Genomic DNA, 25,832 nt, shown 5'->3' on the forward strand with positions numbered 1-25,832 from the left:
CGTCTTGTCCGTTGTCATCTGTGCAATACTCAAAGTATTGGTCTTCCTGGGCGTGATCTGTTTCTCTTTGTCCATGGGCTCAGGACTTCCCACTTTTGATATCTTGTACCCCTCAGCTTGTTTAGGTCCTTGACACAGGAGGGTCACATGACTCTTAGGTGGAACTGTGGATCCAGGCAGAGCAGTGATACGAGGTGGGGTGAGATTTCCTAGAACACAGGGAACAGGTAATAGACACACAAGCATTTCTCCCTCCGCCCGTCTACTTCTCCCCCTCTTACAGTCCCCGCTCTAAAGTCTGAGTCCCCTCTTTCCAGCGGCCAAGAGACCTGATACCTGGCTTAAACCCTTCTGTGTCCTCAGGAGTATCACACAGAACACTCACCCTTCTGTGCCCAAGTGCTCTGGCTCAGACACAACCCTGAAAAGAAACACCCAGTGAGAAGAGCCCAGCCTTAAAGAACCACCAGCCTTGCCCTGCTTATCCATCCATTTGTACACAATCCTCTCTCCCCGACTGACCAAGACAGAGTAGCGAGGGAAATACCATGGACGTGATCCCACATTCAGGCTGAGTGGTGGCCTCGCTAATGCTGAATGGACTTGTTGTAAGAGACACAACCCTCCAGGAAGTGAGGCTGTGGCCCTGCTCATGAGAACAAAGGCAGTCAGCATCCTCTTTCCCCCTACTTCCTTTGGGTGAGGTATTCGCCCTTAAGAAGACATTCATCATCTGTACTTCAGCCTGAGGGATCTTTCTTGTGTCACGTGGCATGTGGGATCTGAGTTCCTGAGCCCACAACCCCTACATTGCAAGGCGGGTTCTTTTTTTTTTTTTTTTTCTTCAAATCAAGAGTTTTTATTGTCTCTTTAAAGGATCACAACTGAGTCCATAGAACCATCTGCTATCTTGTTGTTTCTGCAGATCACTGAGATCTTATTCATCAGCCTGCTGAACTGTTCCTTTTTCAGATACATAGATACCATCCAAAAATTTTCTGATATCCTTGTTTTTAACTGTGGTGGCTTGCTGAATCAAAGCAGCTGAATTTGACACAAGTTCAATGTCATTTCCTTCAAGAATCAACTCATCTTTCTGGGCTTGAGATACTGAACAGGCAACCCCTGGCCTCATTCGAACCCTGGGTATGTATTTTTCACCCCCAAAATTTCGGATTTCCACAAGAGAACCATTCTCCTGAATAACAACGTTGATGGGGAAGTGGGCATACACCGACCTCATCTTGTAACGGAAGCCCAGTGTAACACCCTTCATCATGTTCTGTACATGACTACAGATTGTGCGAACAGTGGCCAGTTCCTTTCTGTTTCCCCACCATTTGTCAACACGGAGCCTCTTCTTTTTCTTTCCAAGGAGACTGAGTTCTACATTGATGTGATTGAAGTCCCTCCGCAGGGTGCCTCTGGGGCCCTTCACAATAACTGTCCGTCCCTTCAAGTTAATGTCGACATTTTCTGGGATGTCGACGGTCTGATTGCTGAGAATGGTCTTCATTCTCGCAAGTAGATGCGGCAAAGAGAGAGCGTCTTTCGTCATCACGCTCTTATAGTCGTATAGGTCTGCGTATGGCAAGGCGGGTTCTTAACTGCCACACCCCCAGGCAAGTCCAATCACCTTTGCGTCAGATTATCACTGGTCTAATCTGATTCCTCTCTTTCTTCCCCAACCCCCCCCGTGTCAGCATTTTAATCTTTACATAATTGTCAGTGTAAAAACAGGAGGGAAAAAATTCCGCTGTGGGGATTGCTCTGAAATCTCCTGTGTATTAAGGGCCTTGGCCTCTTAACGCTGCATTCCAGTTCTTTATATGCAAATCTGGGGGAGTATTGAATATTTCCCAAAGCTACAATCGCATGGTATATGGAAACTGTCCAAAACAGACCTTGCTAGAGAGATCGTTGCAGAGTCCATAGGAAAGCAGCTCTTCTGCCCTTTCCTGTTTGCCCATTCTGGTTTTCCCTAACCCTAGAAGGACCTATGAGTGATGACAGAAATGAGATCACTAGCCAATTTAACCCAACTGCTGATTTACGCTCTACTGAATGCCCACCGTGTCTTGCCAACCCTGTATACTCTTTTCCTAGATTAAAAGCGTTAGGTAAAAGACCTTGCCAACCCTGTATACTCTTTTCCTAGATTAAAAGCGTTAGGTAAAAGACCATGACCCCAAAAGAGTGTCCAACAGACGCTTTAATGGCGAAGCGCTCCTGGGCGGGGTTCCCGGACCCGAACGAGGCAGGTCGAGGAAGTCCGTGCCTGGACCATGTTGGGGGTGGTTTTTGTATGTTTGTTGCGAGAGATGGTCAGGCTAGATGGACGGGGGTTCGGATAGGTCGCCAGGCCGAGGCGTCGTGGGCTGACGGTTCCTTCTGCGTGGCTGGGGTGGGGTGGCTTTAGCTGGTGAAGTGTGCTGTCATTGGTCCTGGGGATCCGAGAGGCTCCTTCCGTTAGGGACTTCCCCGGCCGGCCGGCGGGAGGGAGAGGAGGGGCGGCCCATCATGGCCCCCGGGGTCTGGCCTTACAAAACGAAGAATGAAGAATTAAGTCCTTAAAGAGCGACTAGCTCTCTCCTCCCTTGGGGATCCCTCAGGCTGATCACACGGGCAAGATAACTTCTGAAGAAAGATTGCATGGGAGTCCCTGGTGGTGTAGTGATTGGGACCTCATCATCCAATGCAGGGGCTGTGGGTTTGACCTCTGAAGGGGGTAGCTAAGATCTCATTTGCCTTACAAAGCAATTTTCCCTTTCTACCAACACTTGCCTCTTCAGTACTTTTTTTTTTTTTTTTTTACATATTGCTTGATGTGGACCATTTAAAATGGTCTTTATTGAATTTGTTACAGTATTGATTGTATGTTTTGGTGGTTGTTTGTTTTTGGCCATGAGGCATGTGGGATCTCAGCTCCCTAACCAGGGATTGAAGCTGCACCCTCTGTGTTGGAAGAAGTCTTAACCACTGGACCACTGGGGAAATCCCTCCAGTACTGGTTTTAGAGTGGCGAGCAGTTGAATCAGAGCTTGATAACAATGATTCCACCATCTCCACCCACTTCTGCAATATTCCCAACATTATGTCAGCATTGATTATCCACTGGTGTCAATTTTGAATCTAAATGAGATACCTACACACTAGGTGGCTCAGTGGTAAAGATTCTGCCTGCCAACGCAGGAGACACAGGAGACGCAGGATCAACCCCTGGGTCGGGAAGAGCTCCTGGAGGAGCAAATGGCAACTCACTCCAGTATTCTTGGCTGGAGAAGCCCATGGACAGAGGAGCCTGGCTGGCTGTATAGTCCATGGGGTCACAAAGAGTCAGACGGGACTGAGCGACTGAACACACACACACACACATAAGGTTAAGTCACGACTTTGTTCTTAAACTTTCATTCTGGCTGAACCTTAACGAACAGTTATGGCACCTATTCCGGATATACACGTACCATTGATTTAAAGTATTCCCTATTATATTGTCATAATGCTATCTTTGCCAAAAATCTAAGATAACTTAAGACACCCTTGGCTTCCCAGGTAGCTCAAACAGTAAGGAGTCTGCCTGCAATGCAGGAGATCTGGGTTCAATCCCTGGATCAGGAAGATCCCCTGGAGGTGGGAATGGCAATCCACTCCCAGGATTCTTGCCTACAGAATCCCATGGACAGAGGAGCCTGGCGGGCTAACGTCCATGGGGTCACACAGAGTCAGACCAGACTTAGCACTCATGAACAGACACACGCAGTCACACTGTAGATCTAAAAACTTTTCCAGTTTTCCAGCTACAATTCCCTCAGGACTTAAGGACTACCACGACATGGAATACAGGCTCTATTACAGGGATTGGACTTGATGGGACTGTGACTACGGAGGAAGAAATCTGTGGAAGGCCTCTGTGGTATCATCTGTGGGCCTCCTGATGTCATGAAAAGTCAGGCAGACTGGGTGTTGAGAGGAGAACCTGGGTGTGTGTGGCAGGAGATGGCGGGGTAGATCGTGGCAGAACTGGAGCGCTCGAGAAAACCAGTGGCAACCTGTCCATCTCTGGCTCCTGTCTCAATGAAGCCTAGCGCTCTTTATCACAGGTCTTCAAAAAGGCGGTGCAGGTGCTGGCCTCGTTGAAGGAGCTGGGGGAGTTGGAGGCACTGGGCTTGGCTGTGGGCTCGCACCAGTGGGTCGGCCGGCAAGTCCCATATAAGGTGTGTGGGCTGAACACAGGCCCCCTGAGTGTGATCACATTCAGCATCTTCATGTCAGCAGGCCCGCAGCTTCACTTCCACCTTCGGCGCCTTGCGTCAGTTCCTGTTGTGGTCACTCCTAACCCAGAGCTGGAGGGGGAAGAAAATTCTAGGAAACGTAGTACAAATTTAGCTAAACTGACAGAGGGGAAAGCCACAGCCACTGCTTCTCATCAACCTGGCTTCCAAAACACTTCCTTTAACGATACTCCGGGCTTCCCCGATGCCTCAGTGTGTAAAGAATCCGCCTGCCGTGCAGGAGACACGGAGACGCAGATTCAATCCCTGGGCTGGGAAGATCTCCTGGAGGAGGAAAATGGCAACCCACTCCATTACTCTCACAGGAAACATCCCAAGGACAGAGGAGCCTGGTGGGCTACAGTCCATGGGGGGCGCAAAGGAGTTGGACACAACTGAACATCTAAGCACAAAAGCACACAGCCACACTTGCCTTTTGGATACAGACATGGGAAAATCAGGGTTTCACTTGACGTGATAATGCCAGTGCTCTTCATACGACTGGAAGCATGCCAGTCATCTCCCGGTAGAGGGTACGACGGCTTTTATCCATCGTGGGGTGAGGGTCAGTCCTTTCCTAGTCAAGTCATGCTCTCAGTTAGGTAACCGGTCAGGCATCAGAATCGCTGATGTTTGCGGCTTTGGCCAGTGTCTCCCTTTTCCTCACCTCCCCAGCCCCTGGGAACCACTCTTCCACTCTCTCGTCTCCACAAGTTCAGCTTTTTAAGATTCCACATATAGGTGATGCCTTTCACCATGTGACTTTCTCTGTCAGGCTTAATTTCACTTAGCCGAATGCCCTCCAGGTTCATCTACGTGGTCACCAATGGCAGCATTTGGAGACCCAAATTAGAATAAATTTATTTTTCAACTTTTTATTTTGTATCGAGGGTTACAGCCGACGAACACTGTTGTGAGCGTGTCAGGTGGACAGTGAAGGGGCTCAGCCCTACCTTTACATGTATCCGTCCTCCCCCGAGCCCCCCTCCCGGCCAGGCTGCCGCAGAACAGGGAGCAGAGTTCCCTGTGCTCTACAGCAGGCCCTTGTTGGTCTCTATTTTAAATACGGCAGTCTGTATATGTTGATCCCAAACTCCCTAACTATCCTTCCCCCAATCCCTTCCCCTGGCCTCCATAAGTTCATTCTCCAAGCCTGTGAGTTAGAAGCAGGCGATTTAGATGGTGGGTTTCATTTCTCCTTCTCAGGCTAACAGTCCTGCCTTGTCTGTGACCTTCACCCTGTTTACAGAGACCCACAGCCTGGCTTAAGTCAGCTGTAACAGCACTGGACAGGCTGTTGACGTATTTTGCAATTGTGGCTTCTTATCAACTTAACCAGTGCTATGTTCTGGCCGCGGAGTTCCTCTTTTGAATATCCGACCACCTTTGCGGGCTTGGTCTACCCTCCCCAAACTCACTTATTCCAACAGAAGGCTGTTTAATTGCACCCCTCTCCCCTGCCACCCACGAGTTATCTGAACTTCGGGATGTTAGCTGACATTTCAGTCTTAATTTCTTCACTTGTAAATGAGAATGTTAAGAGCACATGTAGGGTTAGGGGATGATTGAATAAAATCATGTAAAGACTGGCTCACAACACGTATGATTCCAGGGATACATATGGGATTGTATTTTTTCCCGGTGTTTTTCTGAATTCCGAAATATGTGTGTGCATGTGTGAGTAACCGGAAAAGACCCTGATGCTGGGAAAGATTGAAGGCGGGAGGAGAAGGGGATGACAGAGGACCAGATGGTTGGATGGCATCACTGACTCAATGGACATGAGTTTGAGCAAGCTCCAGGAGATGGTGAAGGACAGGGAAGACTGGCGTGCTGCAGCCCATGGGGCTGCAAAGAGTCGGACACGACTGAGCAACTGAACAACAACAGCAACAAATGTGTGAGTAAACAACTATACACTTGGTGATTTAGTTGGTTAGTTAGCTATTGGGCTTAGCTAATAGTTCAAGGCACTGACTGGCAAGCCTTATTGTCTTGATTTGAATCCTGGATCAGCCAATTATAATCCTACAGCTAATTGAGCATTACTGAAAAAAAATTTTTTTTGGCTGTTAGGGGTGGCATGTGGGATCTTTGTTCCCTGACCAGGGATCAAACCAGTGCCCCCTGCATCATTGGAAGTCCAGAGCTTTAACCACTGAACCACCAGGGAACTCCTCTGAACATTACTGTTTAGCATTCAAAAGATTGAAATAATCATAGTACCTACTTCATAAATTTTATGAGATTTAAAGGGTGTAATATGTGCAATGTTGTTACAATGGTTCTAAGCAATAGTTTGTTCCACAATTTTATTGTTATTAACAAAATAATAGTTTTATTATTAATAAAAATTAACACTATTATTAATTCTCATTTAAAAACCAATCATTGATACGTCCCTTTAATTATACAGGCTGTTAAACCATCCTTTAAAATGCTGAATGGCACTGCAGGCCATGGCTAACATAACCTGTTTTGGTAGCTATTAGTTTTCTCGGGCATTTGTTTAATTTGCACAATTGCCATCTCTCTCAGGAGTCTATGAATGTGTCCCCATTCTTTATGAGATGGGCTTCCAATAAACACCATTTTTGGTTTAATTTGTACCCACTGTTTATTGGTGACGTTAATCATCAATACACTGACTGGATTTGTATTTCAACATTTCTGGATCATAAATGTGAGTGTTGAAAAGGGGATGAAAGATGCAACTTTTTACAGAGTGAAAGAGAAATACGTTCTCAGGGTTTGTATTGTACGTGTGTGCATAGAAGTATTGAATTGCCAGATACTGTTTATAAATAGTAGGTTGATATATGGCAAGATAGGATTTCAATTCCCATTTGCTTATGCTTATTGATTGATAAGACTAAACAAAATACTATGTAGTTTATTTTGTGGGGAAACAGAAAAGCTGACAACAGTAATCAAGGTTTTTCTCCTATGTTTTGAGTGAAAATATCCAGAAAGTCTCTGGCCAAAGATCTTCCAATTTCAGCAAATCAGGGCAAAATAGAAAACACTTCTCACACACACACACACACACACACACACACAGAGTGTGTGTGAAGTGATGGATGTGCTAGCTTGATGCTGGTGATTATCTCACAGTGTAAACATATATCAAAATATCACATAGTACACCTTAAATATATAAAATGTCTATTTGTTAATTATGTTTTCAAAAGCTGGTAAAAAACAAACAAACCTGACTCATGAAAAAAAATCAACAACAACAAAAAACCCCCAGAAACTTGCGTGTGTGCTCCGTCGCTAAGTCAAGTCTGACTTTCTGCAGCCCCATGGACTGCATCAGGCTCCTCCATCCATGGGATTTCCCGCAAGAGTACTGGAGTGGGTTGCCATTTCCTTCTCCAGGGGATCTTCCTGACCCAGGGATTGAACCCGGGTCTCCTGCGGCTTCTCCATTGGCAGGGGGATTCTTTACCATTGAGCCATCTGAAGAAGCCACAAAGAAACTATATAGGACTAAAAATAACTGTGTACATGTGCAGTTGGGGCAAATTCTGGACAAAAGATACAAAGAGACTCAAAAGCCCAACTGCCAGTTTTGAAGAGCCTGGAGCTAAAGCAGAGTCCTGTGTCGTGTCCCCTACACTCAACATCTCCTTCAGTTCAGCTCAGTTCATTTGCTCAATCGTGTCTGACTCTTTTCGACCCCATGCATCACAGCACACCAGGCCTCCCTGTTCATCACCAACTCCCGGAGTTCACTCAGACTCACGTCCATCAAGTCGGTGATACTATCCAGCCATCTCATCCTCTGTCGTCCCCTTCTCCTCTTGCCCCCAATCCTTCCCAGCATCAGGGTCTTTTCCAATGAGTCAACTCTTCACATGAGGTGGCCAAAGTATTGGAGTTTCAGCTTCAGCACCAGTCCTTCCAATGAACACCCAAGACTGATCTTCAGAATGGACTGGTTGGATCTCCTTGCAGTCCAAGGGACTCTCAAGAGTCTTCAACACCACAGTTCAAAAGCATCAATTCTTCAGCGCTCAGCTTTCTTCACAGCCCAACTCTCACATCACACATGACTATTGGAAAAACCATAGCCTTGACTAGACGGACTTTTGTTGGCAAAGTAATGTCTCTGCTTTTCAATATACTACCTAGGTTGGTCATAGCTTTCCTTCCAAGGAGTAAGCATCTTTTAATTTCATGCAATCATCATCTGCAGTGATTCTGGAGCCCCTCAAAGTAAAGTCTGACACTGTTTCCACTGTTTCCCCATCTATTTCCCATGGCGTGATGGGACCAGATGCCATGATCTTCATTTTCTGAATGTTGAGCTTTAAGCCAACTTTTTCACTCTCCTCTTTCACTTTCATCAAGAGGCTTTTTAGTTCCGGCAAACCACGCAAACCACCCCTCCAGTCCGACCCCTGGACATGCCTACCCTCTCCCCACATAAGGAACCAGCTCACCCTCCCCTCCTCAGGAATAGGCAAGCTGTCCAGGGAAACTGTTTCTTGTTCTCACTTCCCCCTGCTGCAGCAGGTACCCCGGTCAAGCTATGCTTGAATTTCCTGTCTGGCCTCTGATCAGTTTCAGTTAATTGGGGAAAGTCAAGGACTTTGGTGGATGTAAGAATCACCTGAGGAGCTTTTGATTAGAATCACCAAGGGTAGGACCTGGGTGATTGCAATGTGAGTTGCATTTTCAAGATTGAGAACCAGCCACTGTCAGTAGGAGGGCCATTTCACCCTGGGCAGGAAGTCCAGCCCTCACCCCGGGGCCTAGGGGCCAATCCTAGAGCATGGGCTGGCGGGGGACTTTTCTTATTGGAGATTTCATTTGTGTGAAATACCCACAGGCTGCAACTGAGTCCTAGCTGGAACAAGGTGAGTACTGACTTTCCAGCCTGTTTCTCTGTCTTGTTTTTTAAGTCACTGGCAATTATTGGTGGAGTCTGTAGCACTGAACATTGCAAGCTTTAATGGCTGGCCTGAGGCTTTTATTATTTTTTTGGCCAAGCAGCAGCCTGTGGGATCTTGGAACCCATGCCCCTTGCAGTGGAAGCACCGAGTCCTAACCAGTGCCAGGGAAGTCCCTTAGAAGGATTTTTGCAGTCCTCAAGCTGAACTCTCTCTTTATTAAGTGGAGAAAAGAATTGGATGGGGGTAGCTGCCAATGACTTCCTATGGAATTTCCCCCCTTCTGATTGTCTTGCTTTAATTGGCACATTTCAGGTGTGGTGATGTTTTTCAATTATTGTGCTCTTCTGATTTAGCATTTTAACATGAACATTTTAATTTTTAAAAAATTTTTTTTGATGTGGACTATTTTTAAGTCTTTATTGAGTTTGTTACAATATTGCTTTTATTACTTTTTTATGTTTTGGTTTTTTTTGGCTGTGAGGCGTGTGGGATTTTAGCTTCCTGACTAGGGATCGAATCTGCAACCCCTGCATTGGAAGGCAAGGTCCCAGTCACTGGCCCACCAGGGAAGTCCTTGCATGAGTGTTTTTATGTTAAATATCTTCTAACGATCATGAGCCCGTTTCATACATTGTGTTTTGAAATATTCTGCATAATAAATCTTCTGATTGGGTGTACCTCCGCCCCACCCCACCATGTACTTACTAAACCGTGTTTTTCATCTTGTGACTCCTCCCTGAGTGTTGCCCATTTAATGCACGAGGATGTAAGGATTTTTGTTTACTTCCTTCTTGTTTCACTGAGGCTTCCCTGATAGCTCGGTTGGTAAAGAATCCACCTGCAATGCAGGAGACCCTGGTTTGATTTCTGAGTCAGGAAGATCTGCTGGAGAAGGGAAAGGCTACCCACTCCAGTATCCTTGGGCTTCCCTGGTGGCTCAGCTGGTAAAGAACCCTCTGCAATATGGGAGACCCAGATTTGATCCCTGGGTTGGGATGATCCCCTGGAGAAGGGAAAGGCTACCCACTCCAGTACTGTGGCCTGGAGAATTCCATGGACTGTATAGTCTATGGGGTCACATGACTGAGTGACTTTCACTTCAATGAGAAAATGTCAGTGATTGAGAGCACAGATTTTTGAGTTAAACTCCTGGATATAATCTTGGCTTCAACTCGAGCAACTGTGAGAACCTGAGTCTTTGTTTCCCTATGCCCATGATCCTGTAACTAACATTTATCATAATCAGCTGGAAGGTTTGTTAAAAACACAGTTTCCTGAACCCGTCTCCAGGGATACTGATTTTATAGCCTGGGATAGGGCTTAAGAGGAGAAGGGCATGGCAACCCACTCCAGTATTCTTGCCTGGAGAATTCCATGGACAGAGGAGCCTGCTAGGCTATGTTCCATGGGGTTGCAAAGAATCAGACACGACTGAGCGACTAAAACAACCACCACCATGATTCTGGGAAGAGGGTCTCTATCACTAGTGATGTCTGCAAAGAACATGGGTGGAGGACAATAGGGGAAACCAGCAGGATGTGGCGCTCAGAGTCTTCCCTGGGTCCCGGCATCTCTGCTGGCCCCACAAACAATGCTTTACAAAACATTTGCTTTTCCATCTTCATCTGTATTTCCTTCCTTCCCTTTGAGTCCCAAGCTATTATCTTCAGCAGCCTCTTTTTGTTTAAGCTGAAGATAATTTTTAAGAGGAGGGTTTCAGCCATTTTGGTGAGTTAGTTCAGTTTTCCTGGGTTCTCATTCTTGTATATGTTATTAAAATGTTTTTTAAAATTCTTTTGTTAATCCATCTCATGTCAATTTAATTCCTAGACCAGTCAGAAGAACCCAGGAGGGGGGAAGCCCATTTCTTCCTCCCTAAAGCTGGCCCTTTACAGTATGAATGTTCCAGTTGGGTATAATCGCTTTCACCTCAATGCTCTCCCCTTGCACATCAATACAGGTGAAGAGGAGATACAGAAACACGATGGAGAAATTCTCCGTCTGGAAGGATATACTGTGGTCAGGAGATGACGGTGGTTTCCACTACAACACCACCCAGAGAAGCCCCAAGCTGATAACATACCTGAACCTGCAGGCACCCACACAGTCCACCCCACTCACGATGGTGCTGCATGGTCCTGCTGGCGTTGGGAAAACCACGCTGGCCAAGGATCTGATGCTGGACTGGACGCAGGATGACCTGGCAGAGACCTCCAACTCCGCCTTCTACCTCAGCTGCAAGGGGCTCAACCACAGGGGGACGTGCACCTTTGCAGAGCTGATATCTGCCAACTGGCCACATGTGCAGGACGACATACCGGCGATCCTGGCCCGGGCACAGAAAGTCCTGTTCATCCTCGACGGTTTTGATGAGCTGAAGGTCCCCTCGGGGGCACTCATCCACGACCTATGTGGCGACTGGAAGAAGCAGAAGCCGGTGCCCGTCCTCCTGGGAAGTTTACTAAAGAGAAAGATGCTACCCAAGGCCACCTTACTCATCACCACCCGACCAGGCGCCCTGCAGGAGCTGCGGCTCTTAACAGAACAGCCGCTCTTCATAGAGATCGAGGGGTTCTTGGAGGAGGACCGGAAGGCCTATTTCCTGAAACACTTCGAGGAGGAGAGTCAGGCCCTGCGAGCTTTCGACTTGATGAAGAGCAACGCGGCTCTGTTCCAGCTGGGCTCGGCGCCCTCCGTGTGCTGGCTGGCCTGCACCTGTCTGAGACAGCAGATGGAGAGGGGCGAGGACCCCGCCGCCACCTGCCGGACCACCACGGCCCTGTTGCTGCGCTTCCTCTGCAGCCGCTTCCCCCCACCGCGCGGCGGCGGCCCCAGGCGGGGCCTCCAGGCTCCGCTCAAGCCCCTGTGCCTCCTGGCCGCTGAGGGCGTGTGGACGCGGAGCTCCGTGTTCGATGGGGAAGACCTCAGGCGACTTGGGGTGGACCCGTCTGCCCTCTCTCCTTTCCTGGACGGGAATATTCTCCAGAAGAGCGAAGACGGCGAGGCCTGCTACTCTTTCATCCATCTCAGCGTCCAGCACTTTCTGGCCGCCATGTTCTATGTCTTGGAGCCGGAAGAGCAGGAGGAGGAAGGGCTGGGCGGCCGCCGGTGGCACGTCGGGGATGTGGGGAAACTGCTGTCCAAGGCGGAAAGGCTGAAGAACCCCAGCCTGACCCACGTCGGGTACTTCCTGTTTGGCCTCTGCAACGAAAGAAGGGCCATGGAGCTGGAGGCGACTTTCGGCTGTCTGGTATCAACAGAGATCAAGCGGGAGCTCCTGAAATACACATTGATGCCCCATGGGAAGAAATCCTTCTCGGTGATGGACACGAAGGAGGTTCTGAGCTGTCTGTACGAGTCTCAGGAGGAGCAGCTTGTGAAGGATGCCATGGCCCACGTCAAGGAGATGTCCATGCACTTGACGAATACATCTGAAATGATGCAGTCTTCCTTCTGTCTTAAACATTGTGCCAACTTGCAGAAGATCTCACTGCAGGTAGGAAAGAAGATATTCCTGGAGAATGATCCCGCATTGAAATCAGATCCTCAGAGTGAGATGTAAGAACTCAGTTTTTTTTTTTTTTTTTTTTTTTAAACTTTGCTAGTTCTCCCGTCTTCAGCGTCACACGGTTTTAGGAAGAGGACAGAGTCTCCTATGACTCCTTCTGGTTTAGGGTCTGAGTTCTCACTGAAATTTCTTCCTGCCGCGTCACCATTAAAGCTGAGAAACACGATATTCAGATGAGGAATGGGGGCTTTGGAACCTTATTTTTAGTGTCATTGTTGACATGTGGGCTCAGCACGCTCTAGATATCTCATATAATTCCCCCCCGCCCCACCCCTGCCAGTTCTTTCCAAAAATTTTGTTTTCATATATAGTCACCGTGCCATCCATTACATCCCAGGACTTTGTTATCTTACAACTGGATGTTTGTACCTTTTGAAGAGCACACCAGTTTTTCCACCACCCCTGCCCTTTTGTTGATGGTTCTCTTTCATAGATGTTCCTGTCTGTGCATTTCTCCTAGATCACAGCACGACCATCATTCTCTCCAACTCTGGGCGGATCTCTGCTCTGTGTTCAGTTCAAATGAGAACCTGAACTTTCTGGATGTGAAGGAAAGCTTCCTGAGTCACTCCTCGGTGAGGATTCTTTGTGAGCAGATAACCCACGTCACCTGTCATCTCCAGAAAGTCGTGTAAGTGGCAGCTGATCCTGCAGTTCAGTTCAGTTCAGTCGTGTCTGACTCTTTGCAACCCCATGGACTGCAGCATGCCAGGCCTCCCTGTCCATCACCAACTCCCAGAGTTTACTCAAACTCATGTCCACTGAGTCAGTGATGCCATCCAACCATCTCAGCCTCTGTCATCCCCTTCTCCTCCCGCCTTCAATCTTTCCCAGCACCAGGATCTTTTCCAATGAGTCGGCTCTTTGCATCAGGTGGCCAAAGTATGGGAGTTTCAGCTTCATCATCAGTCCTTCCAATGAATATTCAGGACTGATTTCCTTTAGGATGGACTGCAATGGGGATTTAAAATGTGAGAGCGGTATTGGAATGTCAAATCAGGCTCCATCCAGCCAGGTGGTCAGAATACGAAGAACTGGAATGGTTACTTAAAAAAAAGACTGACTTAGTTATGGCTATGATGGGTCTTTGTTGCTGCACAGGCTTTCTCTAGTTGTGCAGATCGGGGGCTTCTCATTGTGGTAGCGTCTCTTGTTGCAGAGCATGGGCTCTAGAGTGCAGGCTCAGTAGTTGTGGTACGTGGGCTTAGTTGTCCCATGGCGTGTGGAGTGTTCCTGGACCAGGGATCAAACCTGTGTCCCCTGCATTGGCAGGTGGATTCTTAACCACTGGACCACTGGAGAAGTCCTCCACGCAGCCCTTAATGGCCCATACGTTCAAGGAGTCTGTAACTTATTTGCTGACTTATAGTCCCTAACTTACCGTAGCTTGAATGAAAACTGTGCATGGAAATGCAAATGACTACATGGGGATATGGTAGGAAGTGACTTATTTTTTACCAGAAAAAGTCAGGCATTGAGGAGGAGGAAAAGTTGTGTGTGGACTGAATGCTGAAAGAAATAAAGGACATAATACTGTCTGAGAGGAAGAAAATTCTCTCTACACTTCTGGCTGGTTGGAAAATGAAATTGATATGAGACAGGAAAAGAAAATCAAACATTTAATAGCATCTAAACATGGGAGAGACCCAGAAAAACTGAGCAACTACCCCAGTGACTGAACTCTTCATGTTAACTACAACCTTCCATTAAAGAGAATAAAGGATGATGAGGGTTGTGGTTTGGGACTTCAAGGGGAGGAAGGCAATTCACCTGGAGATGGAAATAAAATGTTTGGTAGACAAAGGATCAGATATGTGTCTCCTGCATTGGCAGGTGGATTCTTTACCACTGAGCCACTAAGGGAAGCCTGGTTAAAGGAACAGAACTATCTAAATTCTTCAGGAAGTTAGGGGAAAGATCGAAATGTCTTCCCGAGTGTTTTCAGTCCTTGTTTATTCTCAACTTGAAATAATCTTCACATCAAAGAGACATTTTGGGGCGACAAATTTTGTTCGCCTACAATAAAAAAGAAGGCTAGAGAGAGTTTCTCAGAAGATCAGCATAAGCAAAGAAAAGAGCATCAAACCCTTTACCATCCAGTTCCATCTTCCTTCTCATCATCATATACTGCTTCCACTAGTGGTCTGTCCTTCTCTTCTTTCCAGATATCACTCCATTGACTAATTCAATAAGTCAGTTCAGTTCAGTCACTCAGTTGTGTCTGACCCTCTGTGACCTCATGGACTGCAGCACTCCAGGCTTCCCTGTCCATCACCAATGCCTGGAGCTTGCTCAAACTCATGTCCATTGAGTCAGTGATGCCATCCAACCATCTTATTCTCTGTCATCTGCTTCTCTTTCTGCCTTCAATCTTTCCCAGCATCAGGGTCTTTTCCAAGGAGTCAGTGCTTCGCATCAAGTGGCCAAAGTACAGGAGTTTCAGCTTTAGCATCAGTCCTTCCAATAAATAGTCAGGGTTGATTTCCTTTAGGATTCACTGGTTGGATCTCCTTGCAGTCCAAGGGACTCAAGAGTTGTCTCCAATACCACAGTTCAAAAGCATCAATTCTTCAGCATTCAGCTTTCTTTATAGTCCAACTCTCACATCCATACCTGACTACTGGAAAAACCATAGCTTTGACTAGATGGACATTGGTTGGCAAAGTAATGTCTCTGCTTTTTAATATGCTGTCTAGGTTGGTCATAGGTTTTCTTCCAAGAAGCAAGTGTTTTTTAACTTCATGGCTGCCTTCACCATCTGCAGTGATTTTGAAGCCCAAGAAAGTAAAGTCTGTCACTGTTTCCATTGTTTGCCAATCTATTTGCCATGAAGTGGTGGGACCAGATGCCATGATTTTCATTTTCTGAATGTTGAGTTTGAAGCCAACTTTTTCACTCTCCTCTTTCACTTTCATCAAGAGCTCTTTAGTTCTTCTTCACTTTCTGCCATAAGGGTGGTGTCATCTGCATATCTGAGGTTATTGATATTTCTCCCGGCAATCTTGATTCCAGCTTGTTCTTCATCCAGCCTGGCATTTTGCGTGATGTACTCTGCATATAAGTTAAATAAGCAGAGTGACCATATACAGCCTTGATGTACTCCTTTCCCAGTTTGGAACCAGTTTGTTGTTTCATGTTCAGTTTTAACTGTTGCTTCTTGACCTGCATACAGATTTCTCAGGAGGCAGGTCAGGTGGTCTGGTATTCCCATCTCTTTCAGAATTTTCCAGTTTGTTGTGATCTACACAGTCAAAGGCTTTGGCATAATCAGTAAGGCAGAAGTAGATTTTTTTTTTTTTTTGTATTCTCTTTGCTTTTTTGATGATCCAACGGATGTTGGTAATTTGATCTCTGATTCCTCTGCCTTTTCTAAATCCAGCTTGAACATCTGGAATTTCATGGTTCATGTACTGTTGAAGCCTGGCTTGGAGAATTTTGAGCATTATTTTGCTAGCATGTGAGATGAGTGTAATCGTGCAGTAGTTTGAACACTTTGGCATTGCCTTTCTTTGGGTTTGGAATGAAAACTGACCTTTTCCAGTCTTGTGGCCACTGCTGAGTTTTCCAAATTTGCTGGCATATTGAGTGCAGCACTTTCACAGCATCATCTTTTAGGATCTGAAATAGCTCAACTGGAATTCCATCACCTCCACTAGCTTTGTTCATAGTGATGCTCCCTAAGGCCTACTTGACTTCGCATTCTAGGATGTCTGGCTGTAGGTGAATGATCACACCATCATGGTTATCTGGGTCATAAAGATCTTTTTTTGTATAGTTCTTCCGTGTATTCTTGGCACATCTTCTTAATATCTTCTGCTTCTGTTAGGTCCATACCATTTCTGTCCTTTATTGAGCCCATCTTTGCATGAAATGTCTCCCTGTCCCCATCTTGACTTGTGACTTCTGTACTTTGTGTTCTCAGCACCATCCATCTACAACATGCAAAACAGAACCCCTTCTTTTTATATTCCCTATCCCTGGGTCAGGAAGATTCCCTTAGAGAAGGGAATGGCTACCTACTCCAGTATTCTTGCCTGGAGAACCCCATAGACAAAGGAGTCTGGCAAGGTAGAGTCCATGGGATTGCAGGAGTCAGACACAACTGAGTGACGAATACTTTCACTTTCAGGATTAAAAATGTCTCTCCTGCCAGTGCTTACCGGGACTTCTGTCTGGCTTTCATTGGTAAGAAGACTCTGACACACCTGGTTCTGGAAGGCAGTGTCCATGGTGATAAGATGCTGCTGCTGCTGTTGTGTGAGATCCTGAAGCATCCGAGATGTAATCTTCAGTATCTGCGGTAGGTCTCATGTCATTGCTGTCCTCAACATAAGGATACTGTGAGTTCCAAACAAAACAGCAGATTGCCATGATGATTGGGCACCATGCTAAACAGGGGAGCATATTCCCAGATATTAATAGAATATTGATGGTATGTCAGCCAATAATCTTCCCCCAGCCAGCTAGTCTTCTGGACTGAATAGTGAGCCCTGAATGCAAAGAAACACTCAGAATTTCATTAAATTAGAAAAAAATCTATTACTGTGTTCTGTTCAGTTCAGTTGCTCAGTTGTGTCCAACTCTTTGTGACTCCAGGGACTGCAGCACGCCAGGCTTCCCTGTCCATCACCAACTCTAGGAGCTTATTCAAACTCATGTCCATTGAGTTGGTGATACCACCCAACCATCTAATCCTCTATTGTCCCCTTCTCCTCCTGCCCTCAATAAATGATGTTTCTAAGTGGATTACCAGATCCTCAAAATGACAAATGGCCAGTGCACAGTCTCCTAGTTTTTCTCATTGACTTGAGACACTTTACATTTGCCTTGTATTCAAATTATTTAAGTTAACTTACAGTGTCCTTTTCATAGGTTAAACTTTGAGGGAGGAAAGGTACTGGTTTTTAAGAACTCCAGGTTTACTTATGACATATATTCTAGTAGGCAGAGTATGGATTGATTATATTCTTTATTTGATTGACCTAAAAGGTATCCTCTCTCCCCAAAGTAGAGATGAAGGAAAAAAAGAATATTAAAAAGTTCAACTAACTTGTGAACTTGAACAAACTCTGGGAGATAGTGAAGGACAGGGAAACCTGGTGTGCTGCAGTTCCTGGAGTCTCAAAGAGTCAGACATGACTTAGCAACCGGGCAATAACAACAATAACTTGTAAATATTGTGAATGAGGTAAGGGGCAGAGCCATGATTCAAACAAGCTTGTCCTCAAGTCCTGTATTCTGACCTGTATCTGCAAGAGCAGCTGAGCATCAGACCCCATGTGATGGACTAATGGATTGCCCCAGTGTTCTCTAAAATAGCTGTATCACATTCATTTTGATCCACAGAAGTTTCCAATTATTCTGGCAACACACACTTCAAACTTTTGGACCCAGCTGCCTAAGTATCCAATTGTTGCTCCTTGTTTTAGTTAGCGTATTTCCTAATAACTTCTGAAGTTGAAGTTTGAGTATCGGGCATCAACTTTTTTTCCCATTAGGATCACGTTTCAATTTAAGTGGAAGGTGGGGATATATGGATATGTATCATTGATTCATTTTGTCATACAGTAGAATATAACATCATAAAGGCAACTATACTCCAATAAAGATTGATTAAAAAAATATAAGTGGAATTAGGACAGACTTAGTTCAAGAAAAATGATGATATAAAAGGTGGGGTTTGAGAAGATAGCAGACCACGTCGGTGAAACTTCACAGAGAATTGTGTCATGGAGTTTCCCTCTTCTTAGTGACGAGGCTGAGTGCTGACCCAACGGGCATGGAGATACTTGAGGAAACAAAGGAGCTCCATTTTCTAATAGTTCAGGCCAGGGTTTGACACGTGTTGGAGTAGAACGAGATGAGAGTCAGGACAGAGTCTTCAGGGAAGGATAAAAGCTGACAGGGTCTCTGCCCTCCCAGAAGAATGACTTGCCCCTGTTTATCCCACAGATTGGGGTCTTGTTCTGACACCACTTGGCAGTGGGCTGACTTCTCCTCGGCACTCAAAGTCAACCAGTCCCTGAAATGCCTGGATCTCACGGCCAGTGGGTTCCTGGATGCGGGTGTCAAATTGCTGTGTTTGACTCTGAGACACCCGAAGTGCGTCCTGCAGAAATTGTCGTAAGTCCCTCTTTTCCCAGGGAGCATCTTCATCTTAGGTCTGGAGTCACACAGAGAAGAGCAGTGGTAAGACCAGACTTACAGGGCAAATCTGATGGGACTTCTTACTGGGGGAGAGTCCTGATTCCCTTTTTTGGTCCCAGGTGGGTGATGCATGCTTAAAAAAAAAGTGTGTGTGTGCGTGCTCAGTTGTGTCTGATTCTTTGCAACCAATGGACTATAGCCCACCAGACTCCTCTGTCCATGGGGGTTTCCTGGCAAAAATACTGGGGTGGGTTGCCATGCCCTCCTCCAGGGGATCTTCCCAGGGATCAAACCCACATCTCCTGCCTTGGCAGGTGGATTCTTTACCACTGAGCCACCAGGGAAGCCCACATTTAAAAAATATTATTAATTAACTAGGCTGTGCTGGGTCTTAGTGGCTTACAGCATGTGGAATCTTAGTTTCCTGACCAGGGATCGAACCCAGGCCCCTCGCATTGGGAGTGCAGAGTCTTAACCACTGGACCACCAGGGAAGTTTGCCTGCCTTTGTCTCATTCCTGGTCCTTCAGGCTTTGATCACTAGCATAGGACTGAGTAGATGGGGACTCTCAAGAAGGGCTGTCAGCTGAGAAGTTTGAACTTTGGAAATGTCTTACCATGTATGTGGTGCTTTTTCGCAGGTTGGAGAACTGTCAGCTTACAGAAGCCTGTTGTAAGGAGCTGTCTTCTGCTTTGATTGTCAACCAGAGGTTGACCCACCTGTGCTTGGCCAAGAATGACCTTGGGGATGGCGGGGTGAAGACTTTGTGCGAGGGCTTGAGTTACCCCGAATGTCAGCTACAGACGTTGGTGTAAGTCCCTGCTGGCTTCTGTGTGTGTGTGTGTGTCTCTGTGTTGTATGTATACACCTGGATTCAAGTAGGACAGACCCTGGAGCACTTGATAATTCCTCTTGAATGAAACCAGCAAGATCCTGGTGGAAATTAGGAAAAGAACAGGTAGAAACAGATGCTAATGCCTGCATTTCTTTAAAGAGTAAGGTTGACCTGCCAGCCTCTTTCTCTTCTGAGAATTCAAGATAAGCAGTTAATTCTCAGGTCTGATGTTCTGTGTATATTCTGAAAATTCACATGAAATCTGCCAGTAATTAGGAGTGGATTGAGTTACACAGTAGGGTTTAAGACTTGAAGGCAGAATCAGGAATTCAGTTTATAGTGGCAGAGAGAGAAAACGAAAACGTCATTGCTGCCTCAGTAGTGTTCGTTCAGTTCAGTTCAGTCACTCAGTTGTGTCCGACTCTTTGCGACCCCATGAATTGCAGTATGCCAGGCCTCCCTGTCCAGCATCAACTCCCGGAGTTCACTCAGACTCATGTCCACTGAGTCAGTGATGCCATCCAGCCATCTCATCCTCTGTTATCCCCTTTTCCTCCTGCCTCCAATCCCTCCCAGCATCAGAATCTTTTCCAATAAGTCAACTCTTCGCATGAGGTGGCCAAAGTACTGGCGTTTCAACTTTAGCGTCATTCCTTCCAAAGAACACCCAGGGCTGATCTCCTTTAGAATGGACTGGTTGGATCTCCTTGCAGTCCAAGGGACTCTCAAGAGTCTTCTCCATCACCACAGTTCAAAAGCATCAATTCTTTGGTGTTCAGCTTTCTTCACAGTCCAACTCTCACATCCATACATGACTACTGGAAAAACCATAGCCTGGACTAGACGGACCTTTGTTGGCAAAGTAATGTCTCTACTTCTGAATATGCTATTTAGGTTGGTCATAACTTTTCTTCCAAGGAGTAAGCATCTTTTTTTTGTAATTTTTAAAATTATTTTTTATTTTATTTTTTACTTTACCATACTGTATTGGTTTAATTTCATGGCTGCAATCACCATCTGCAGTGATTTTGGAGCCCAAAAAAATAAAGCCTGACACTGTTTCCACTGTTTCCCCATCTATTTGCCATGAAGTGATGGGACCAGATGCCATGATCTTCATTTTCTGAATGTTGAGTTTTAAGCCAACTTTTTCACTCTCCTCTTTCACTTTTATCAAGAGGCTTTTTAGTTCCTCTTCACTTTCTGTCATAAGGGTGGTGTCATCTGCATATCGAAGGTTATTGATTAGTGTTCATTAGAAGAGTGTTCATTAGAAGAATATAAAACTTCCTGTGTGATGTCACACAGATTGCTCTTTTTTTTTGAATTTTTATGAATTCATCATTTTCATTTTTTGAATTTTTAAAAATGTATTATCATTTTCATTGTGATTACTAATTTCATTGTAAGAATGCTTAACATGAGATCTAGCCTCCTAGATTTTTACTTTTAAACTTTATTCTATATTGGAATATAGCCAACTAACAATGTTGTGATAGTTTTTTTCAAAATGTTTTATTTCATATTGGGAGTTATAGCCAATTAACAATGCTGTGATAGTTTCAGGTGAACAGTGAAGGGACTCAGCCGTACATGCACAAGTATCCATTCTCCCAAACTCCTCTCCCATCCAGGCAGCCACATGACACTGAGCAGAGTTCCCTGTGCTGTACAGTAGGTCCTTGCTGGTTGTCTATCTTAAATATTGCAGCATGTACATTAGACTTTCCTGTTCCAAAGGCAGAGTTGATTTAGGTGTCTAATCAACAAAAAGTGTCTGATACTTAGTACTTACTATGCATCAGGTATTCTACTAAATTTTACAAGAATTAAAAAAAATCCTTACAAGCACATGCCGTAGTTACCTTTATTTCAGTTGTGCTAATTAGCTAATTAGAAAACCAAAGTTTAGTCACTGAGTTTGCCCGTGGTCACGTCTTTGTAGTAGGTGTGAAGACCCTGTATACATTGAGTTGTCAACGGTCATTATCTTAAAAACATAAAGGCATTGTTTGACCAAACCTTCATTTTGTAGGCTGTCAAAACGTCAAATTTTAGATTTTGCTTCAGCTCCTCTCCCCAAGCTCCCCAGGTTCAAGTATGAGTTTTTTAGGGTCTCACACAGTACAGAGCATGGCATCTTTTGGTCCAGTTACCACCCACCTGCTCATTGTCTTGTCAGTTCAGACCCTGTTGCTATTATGCCATGCCTGGGGCACAAGGTAGTCAGGGGAGACCTGTCTAATTGTATCATGGGAGCATCCTTCTCTGTGGTCAGGAGGATCTGTAGGCATCTAAGCTTGTTGGAGAGTCTACAGTGTTTTAATGAGAAACACAGCCTCTCAAAGTCAGGAACATGAAGATTTTGGTGTACCGAGTTATGCTGGGACAAATACAGGGCTTGAAATAAAACACGAGACAGGGAGCATGGAATCCCAAGGACCTGATTGTGCAGGAAAGAAAGGAGGCTTCACATTCTGTCTCAGATCTGTCTGAATCCAGACCCCTTCACCTGCATCACATGCTGTCATGGAAGGAAAACCCATATCTCACGTATGTGTCTTTTTCTCCAAAATGAAAGGGGGCAGATGAAGGCCAGCTGAACACTCTACCACCTAGGCAGGGTGGAAATGCTCATCATTCCATGTGCGTGTGTGTTTTTTTTTTTTTTTTCAAATGTATTAATTTAATTTGGCTGCCTCATGGAGCACAGGCTCAGCAGTTGCAGTGCGGGCTGGGGGGGCTAGTAGCTCCACAGCATGTGGAATCTTAGTTCCCCCGACCAGGGATCGAGCCTGCGTCCCCTGCATTGCAAGACAGATTCTTAACCACTGGGCCATCGGGGAAGTCCTTCCATTTGCATGTCTTTATGTACAAGTCTCCCTGAAAGCGTGCGACTAGAGATAGAAAGTAAGTATTAATAGCTGGACGTAACCGCCACATCACAGGGTATATGTCACAGAGGGATAATCAGATTTCTTCCTACAACTGTCTTGGCAGGCTGAGTCATTGCAACATAAACAGACATGGCTGCAAGTACATCTCAAAGCTTCTCCAAGGAGACTCCAGCCTCACCAGCCTGGACCTGGGTTTCAACCCCATAGCCACCGGGCTGTGTTTTCTCTATGAAGCTTTGAAGAAACCAAATTGTAACCTGAAATGTCTAGGGTAAGTTGTTTTCTTCATTTTAAAGATGTTTGAAAATATTTTTGGTTTTTCTTTTTTTGCCAGCAATGAACAACTAAAATTTTGTCTTTTTATGGCATTATAGCTCATTTTCTCTCTTTCTTTAAAATTATTGTAGTATAGTTGATTTACAGTGTTTTGCTAATGTCTACTGTACAGCAAAGTGAATCAGTTACACATATATCCCCTCTTTTAGTTATCTTTTCCCATATAGATTATTACAGAGTATTGAGTAGAGTTCCCTGTGCTATACAGTAGGCCCTTATTATCTATTTTATATACAGTAGTGTGTCTGTATCAATGCCAAGCTCCCAATTTAAACCCCTGCAGCCTGTTCCCCCTCTGGTAACCATAATTTATTTTCTATATCTGTGGCTCAACTTCTGTTTTGCATAGGCCCTTTTGTACTATTTCTTTGGATTCCACATATAAGCATTATCATATGAGATGTCTTTCTCTGACTTGCCTCAGTCAGTGCGTCATAGAGATTATGCCATTGTCTCTGAACTAGTCTGTGGGTTTTGATTCTTGATTTCCTGATGTTGGGTCTCAGTCCATCACCCTGAGATGTCTTTCAGCTTGCAAGCCAGGCCACAGCACATGTCTTTCAAGACACAAAAGTTCCTTGGGTCACTGTGGATAAAAATCTGAAGGTTTTTTTGTGTTGGCTTTTTTTCACTTGGGTTTTTTCATAACAGCTTTCAGAAAAACCAAATAAACTTTTTTGGCCCACCCAACATAGCCTACAAGAGTCTATGTGCTAAGTTGTGTCTGAATCTTTGTGACCTCATGGACTGTAGCCCACCAGGCTCAGACTCTGTCCATGGGACTTCCTAGGCAAGAATGCTGGAGTGGGTTGCCACTGCCTTCTCCAACAAGAGTCTATGGGATCCTATAATTAGTTATGAGCCACTCTTTCCTTTTTTAAAATTGTTTATTGAATACTTTGAAACTTTTATCTTTAATTGGAGGATAATTGCTTTACAATATCATGTTTGTTTCTGCTATATATGAACATGATTGCCCATAGGTATATGTATGTTCCCTCTCTCTTGAACCTCCCTCCCACCTGCCAGCCCATCCCACCCCTCTAGCTTATCACAGGGCACTGGATTTGAGCTCCCTGTGTCATCATATATTCTCACCAGCTGTCTAATTTTACATAAGTAACGTGTGTTTCAATGCTACACTCTCCCTTCGTCCCACCGTCTCCTTCCTCCACTGTGTCCACCGGTCTGTTCTTTGTCTGCGTCTCCATTGCTGCCCTGGAAACAGGTTCATGAGTACCACCTTTCTAGATTCCGTACGTATCGATGTGTTAATATACGATATTTGTCTTTCTCTTTCGACTGACCTCACTCTATGTAATAGTGGGCCACTCTTTCTGCTGCCCTGCAAGCTTGGCATCTCAGCTATACTGGCTTCCACCCCCTCAGTTATCATCATGGTTCACTCTGTATTCTACTTCTTTTTTCTTGTATCATCTTTCTAACGTGGAATTCATGGACCACCACCAATCTACCTAACCCTCCTCTGTTTTATTAATCCTATTTATTTTATTCTAATACCGTTATCCCGTCTTCAAGGCAGCATGACCTGATGTGGCTAAAATAAGCTCCATGAAGAAAATAACTTTCACGTCTTCCCTACTAAGTCCCCAGGGAGTAAGGGTGTGCCTGGCCACCTGGTAGGTTCTCCATTAAGAACACGCTGGCATGAGGGCTTTCTCTACTTCCTCTATAGGCTCTGGGGCTGCCCCATCACCCCGTTCAGTTGCCAGCATCTCGCCTCCGCTCTAGTCAGCAGCCGGAGCCTGGAAACACTGGACTTGGGCCAGGACGCCTGGGGACAGAGTGGCATCGTGGTGCTCCTTAAGGCTTTAAAACAGAATCATGGCTCCTTAAAGATGCTCAGATTGAAGATGGACAAATCTACTGTGGAAATCCAGAGGCTGTTGAAAGATGTGAAGGAGAACAATCCCAGACTGACCATCGAATGCAATGATGCCAGAACAACCAGATCCTCATGTTGTGACTTCTTTTCCTGAACACACCGAGATATTTCTCTTACGTGTCCTCAAAGGGGGTGATCTGAAGATATCTCACTCATGAAGGCCAGAATGTCAAATGTCAATCACTGGATCCGACTGTAGAACTGAACACTGGTTTTTCACTCTCTGGTTTCTGGGAATATCCACACAAGTCACATATCCACTTGATGTTAAAATGTTCTCTCTCACAAGGATAATAAAAGGCAAAGCACTTTGTTTGATGCTGTATTTATTCACACACCCAACAGCTTACTTAGAGTAAACTTCCTTTCTGGCATACTTAGTCTAGGAAAAAATATTACAAAGTTCATAGGTGATCATGTGCGTTCCTTCTGTTTTTCTTCCCTATGTATGTGTCTGCTCTTTGTGACCCCAGGGACCTTAGCCCACCAGGCTCCTTTGTCCATGGGATGTCCCAGGCAAGAATTCTGGAGTGGATTGCCATTTCCTCCTTCGGGAACTCTTCCCCACCCAGGGATCAAACCTGCATCTCCTGGATTGGCAGGTGGATTCTTTACCACTGAGCCACCAGGAAAGCCCCCACAGTAACTTAAATGAGACTTTTGGATACCAGTGTTTAGTGGGACATGGCTAGGTAAGGATCTCAAGGGAATAGATGATGGAAGAATTGAGTATGGGTCAGGAGTGCTCAGGTTATTTGAGGCAAGGCTGAGTGAGTCAAAATTCAGGCTTCTGCTAGAGTGCAAAGCTCATGGGTAGGATTTACATTTTTAAAAAATGATACAAACATAATCAAGGGAGATTGTGTTGGACAGTGTCTGGGTCACACCCTCTGCTGGGTATTTTAAATACATTCTGATGGACACTTTGCAGCAGTTTACCCCCCTCCCTGCTGTCTTATTATTTTTATCTA

The 25,832-nt window shown here is 45.4% G+C and overlaps 2 protein-coding genes and 1 non-coding gene across 3 annotated transcripts; 1 reads left to right on the forward strand and 2 right to left on the reverse strand.

Moving 5' to 3' along the window:
• Positions 1–869: 869 nt before the first annotated feature.
• LOC128062789 (60S ribosomal protein L9-like) lies at positions 870–1,558 on the reverse strand. The gene has a single exon (XM_052655213.1). It carries the CDS (start codon positions 1,556–1,558, stop codon positions 938–940), a length of 621 nt encoding a protein of 206 aa, XP_052511173.1. The 3' UTR covers positions 870–937.
• A 657-nt stretch (positions 1,559–2,215) lies between these two features.
• LOC128064079 (NACHT, LRR and PYD domains-containing protein 7-like) lies at positions 2,216–24,955 on the forward strand. Its single transcript, XM_052656885.1, has 9 exons — positions 2,216–2,287; positions 4,101–4,214; positions 11,133–12,730; positions 13,258–13,371; positions 16,870–17,040; positions 18,693–18,863; positions 19,528–19,698; positions 22,723–22,890; positions 24,652–24,955. The coding sequence occupies exons 1-9, from the start codon at positions 2,216–2,218 to the stop codon at positions 24,953–24,955; spliced, it is 2,883 nt and encodes a 960-aa protein (XP_052512845.1).
• TRNAG-CCC (transfer RNA glycine (anticodon CCC)) lies at positions 19,308–19,380 on the reverse strand. The gene has a single exon. It is a non-coding gene; the product is annotated as a tRNA-Gly (tRNA).
• Positions 24,956–25,832: the final 877 nt, after the last annotated feature.

Source organism: Budorcas taxicolor, chromosome 18 (genome assembly GCF_023091745.1).
Source record: "Budorcas taxicolor isolate Tak-1 chromosome 18, Takin1.1, whole genome shotgun sequence".
NCBI classification, from domain to species: Eukaryota; Metazoa; Chordata; class Mammalia; order Artiodactyla; family Bovidae; genus Budorcas; species Budorcas taxicolor.

Bases quoted from the DNA above. Each gene is read 5' to 3' on its own strand.
- LOC128062789 (XM_052655213.1), bottom strand. From the start codon at position 1,558: ATGACGAAAGACGCTCTCTCTTTGCCGCATCTACTTGCGAGAATGAAG.
- LOC128064079 (XM_052656885.1), top strand. From the start codon at position 2,216: ATGGCGAAGCGCTCCTGGGCGGGGTTCCCGGACCCGAACGAGGCAGGT. The intron at 12,731-13,257 runs GTAAGAACTCAG...CTCTGTGTTCAG, and splicing joins TCAGATCCTCAGAGTGAGAT to TTCAAATGAGAACCTGAACT. The intron at 17,041-18,692 runs GTAGGTCTCATG...TTTATCCCACAG, and splicing joins TGTAATCTTCAGTATCTGCG to ATTGGGGTCTTGTTCTGACA.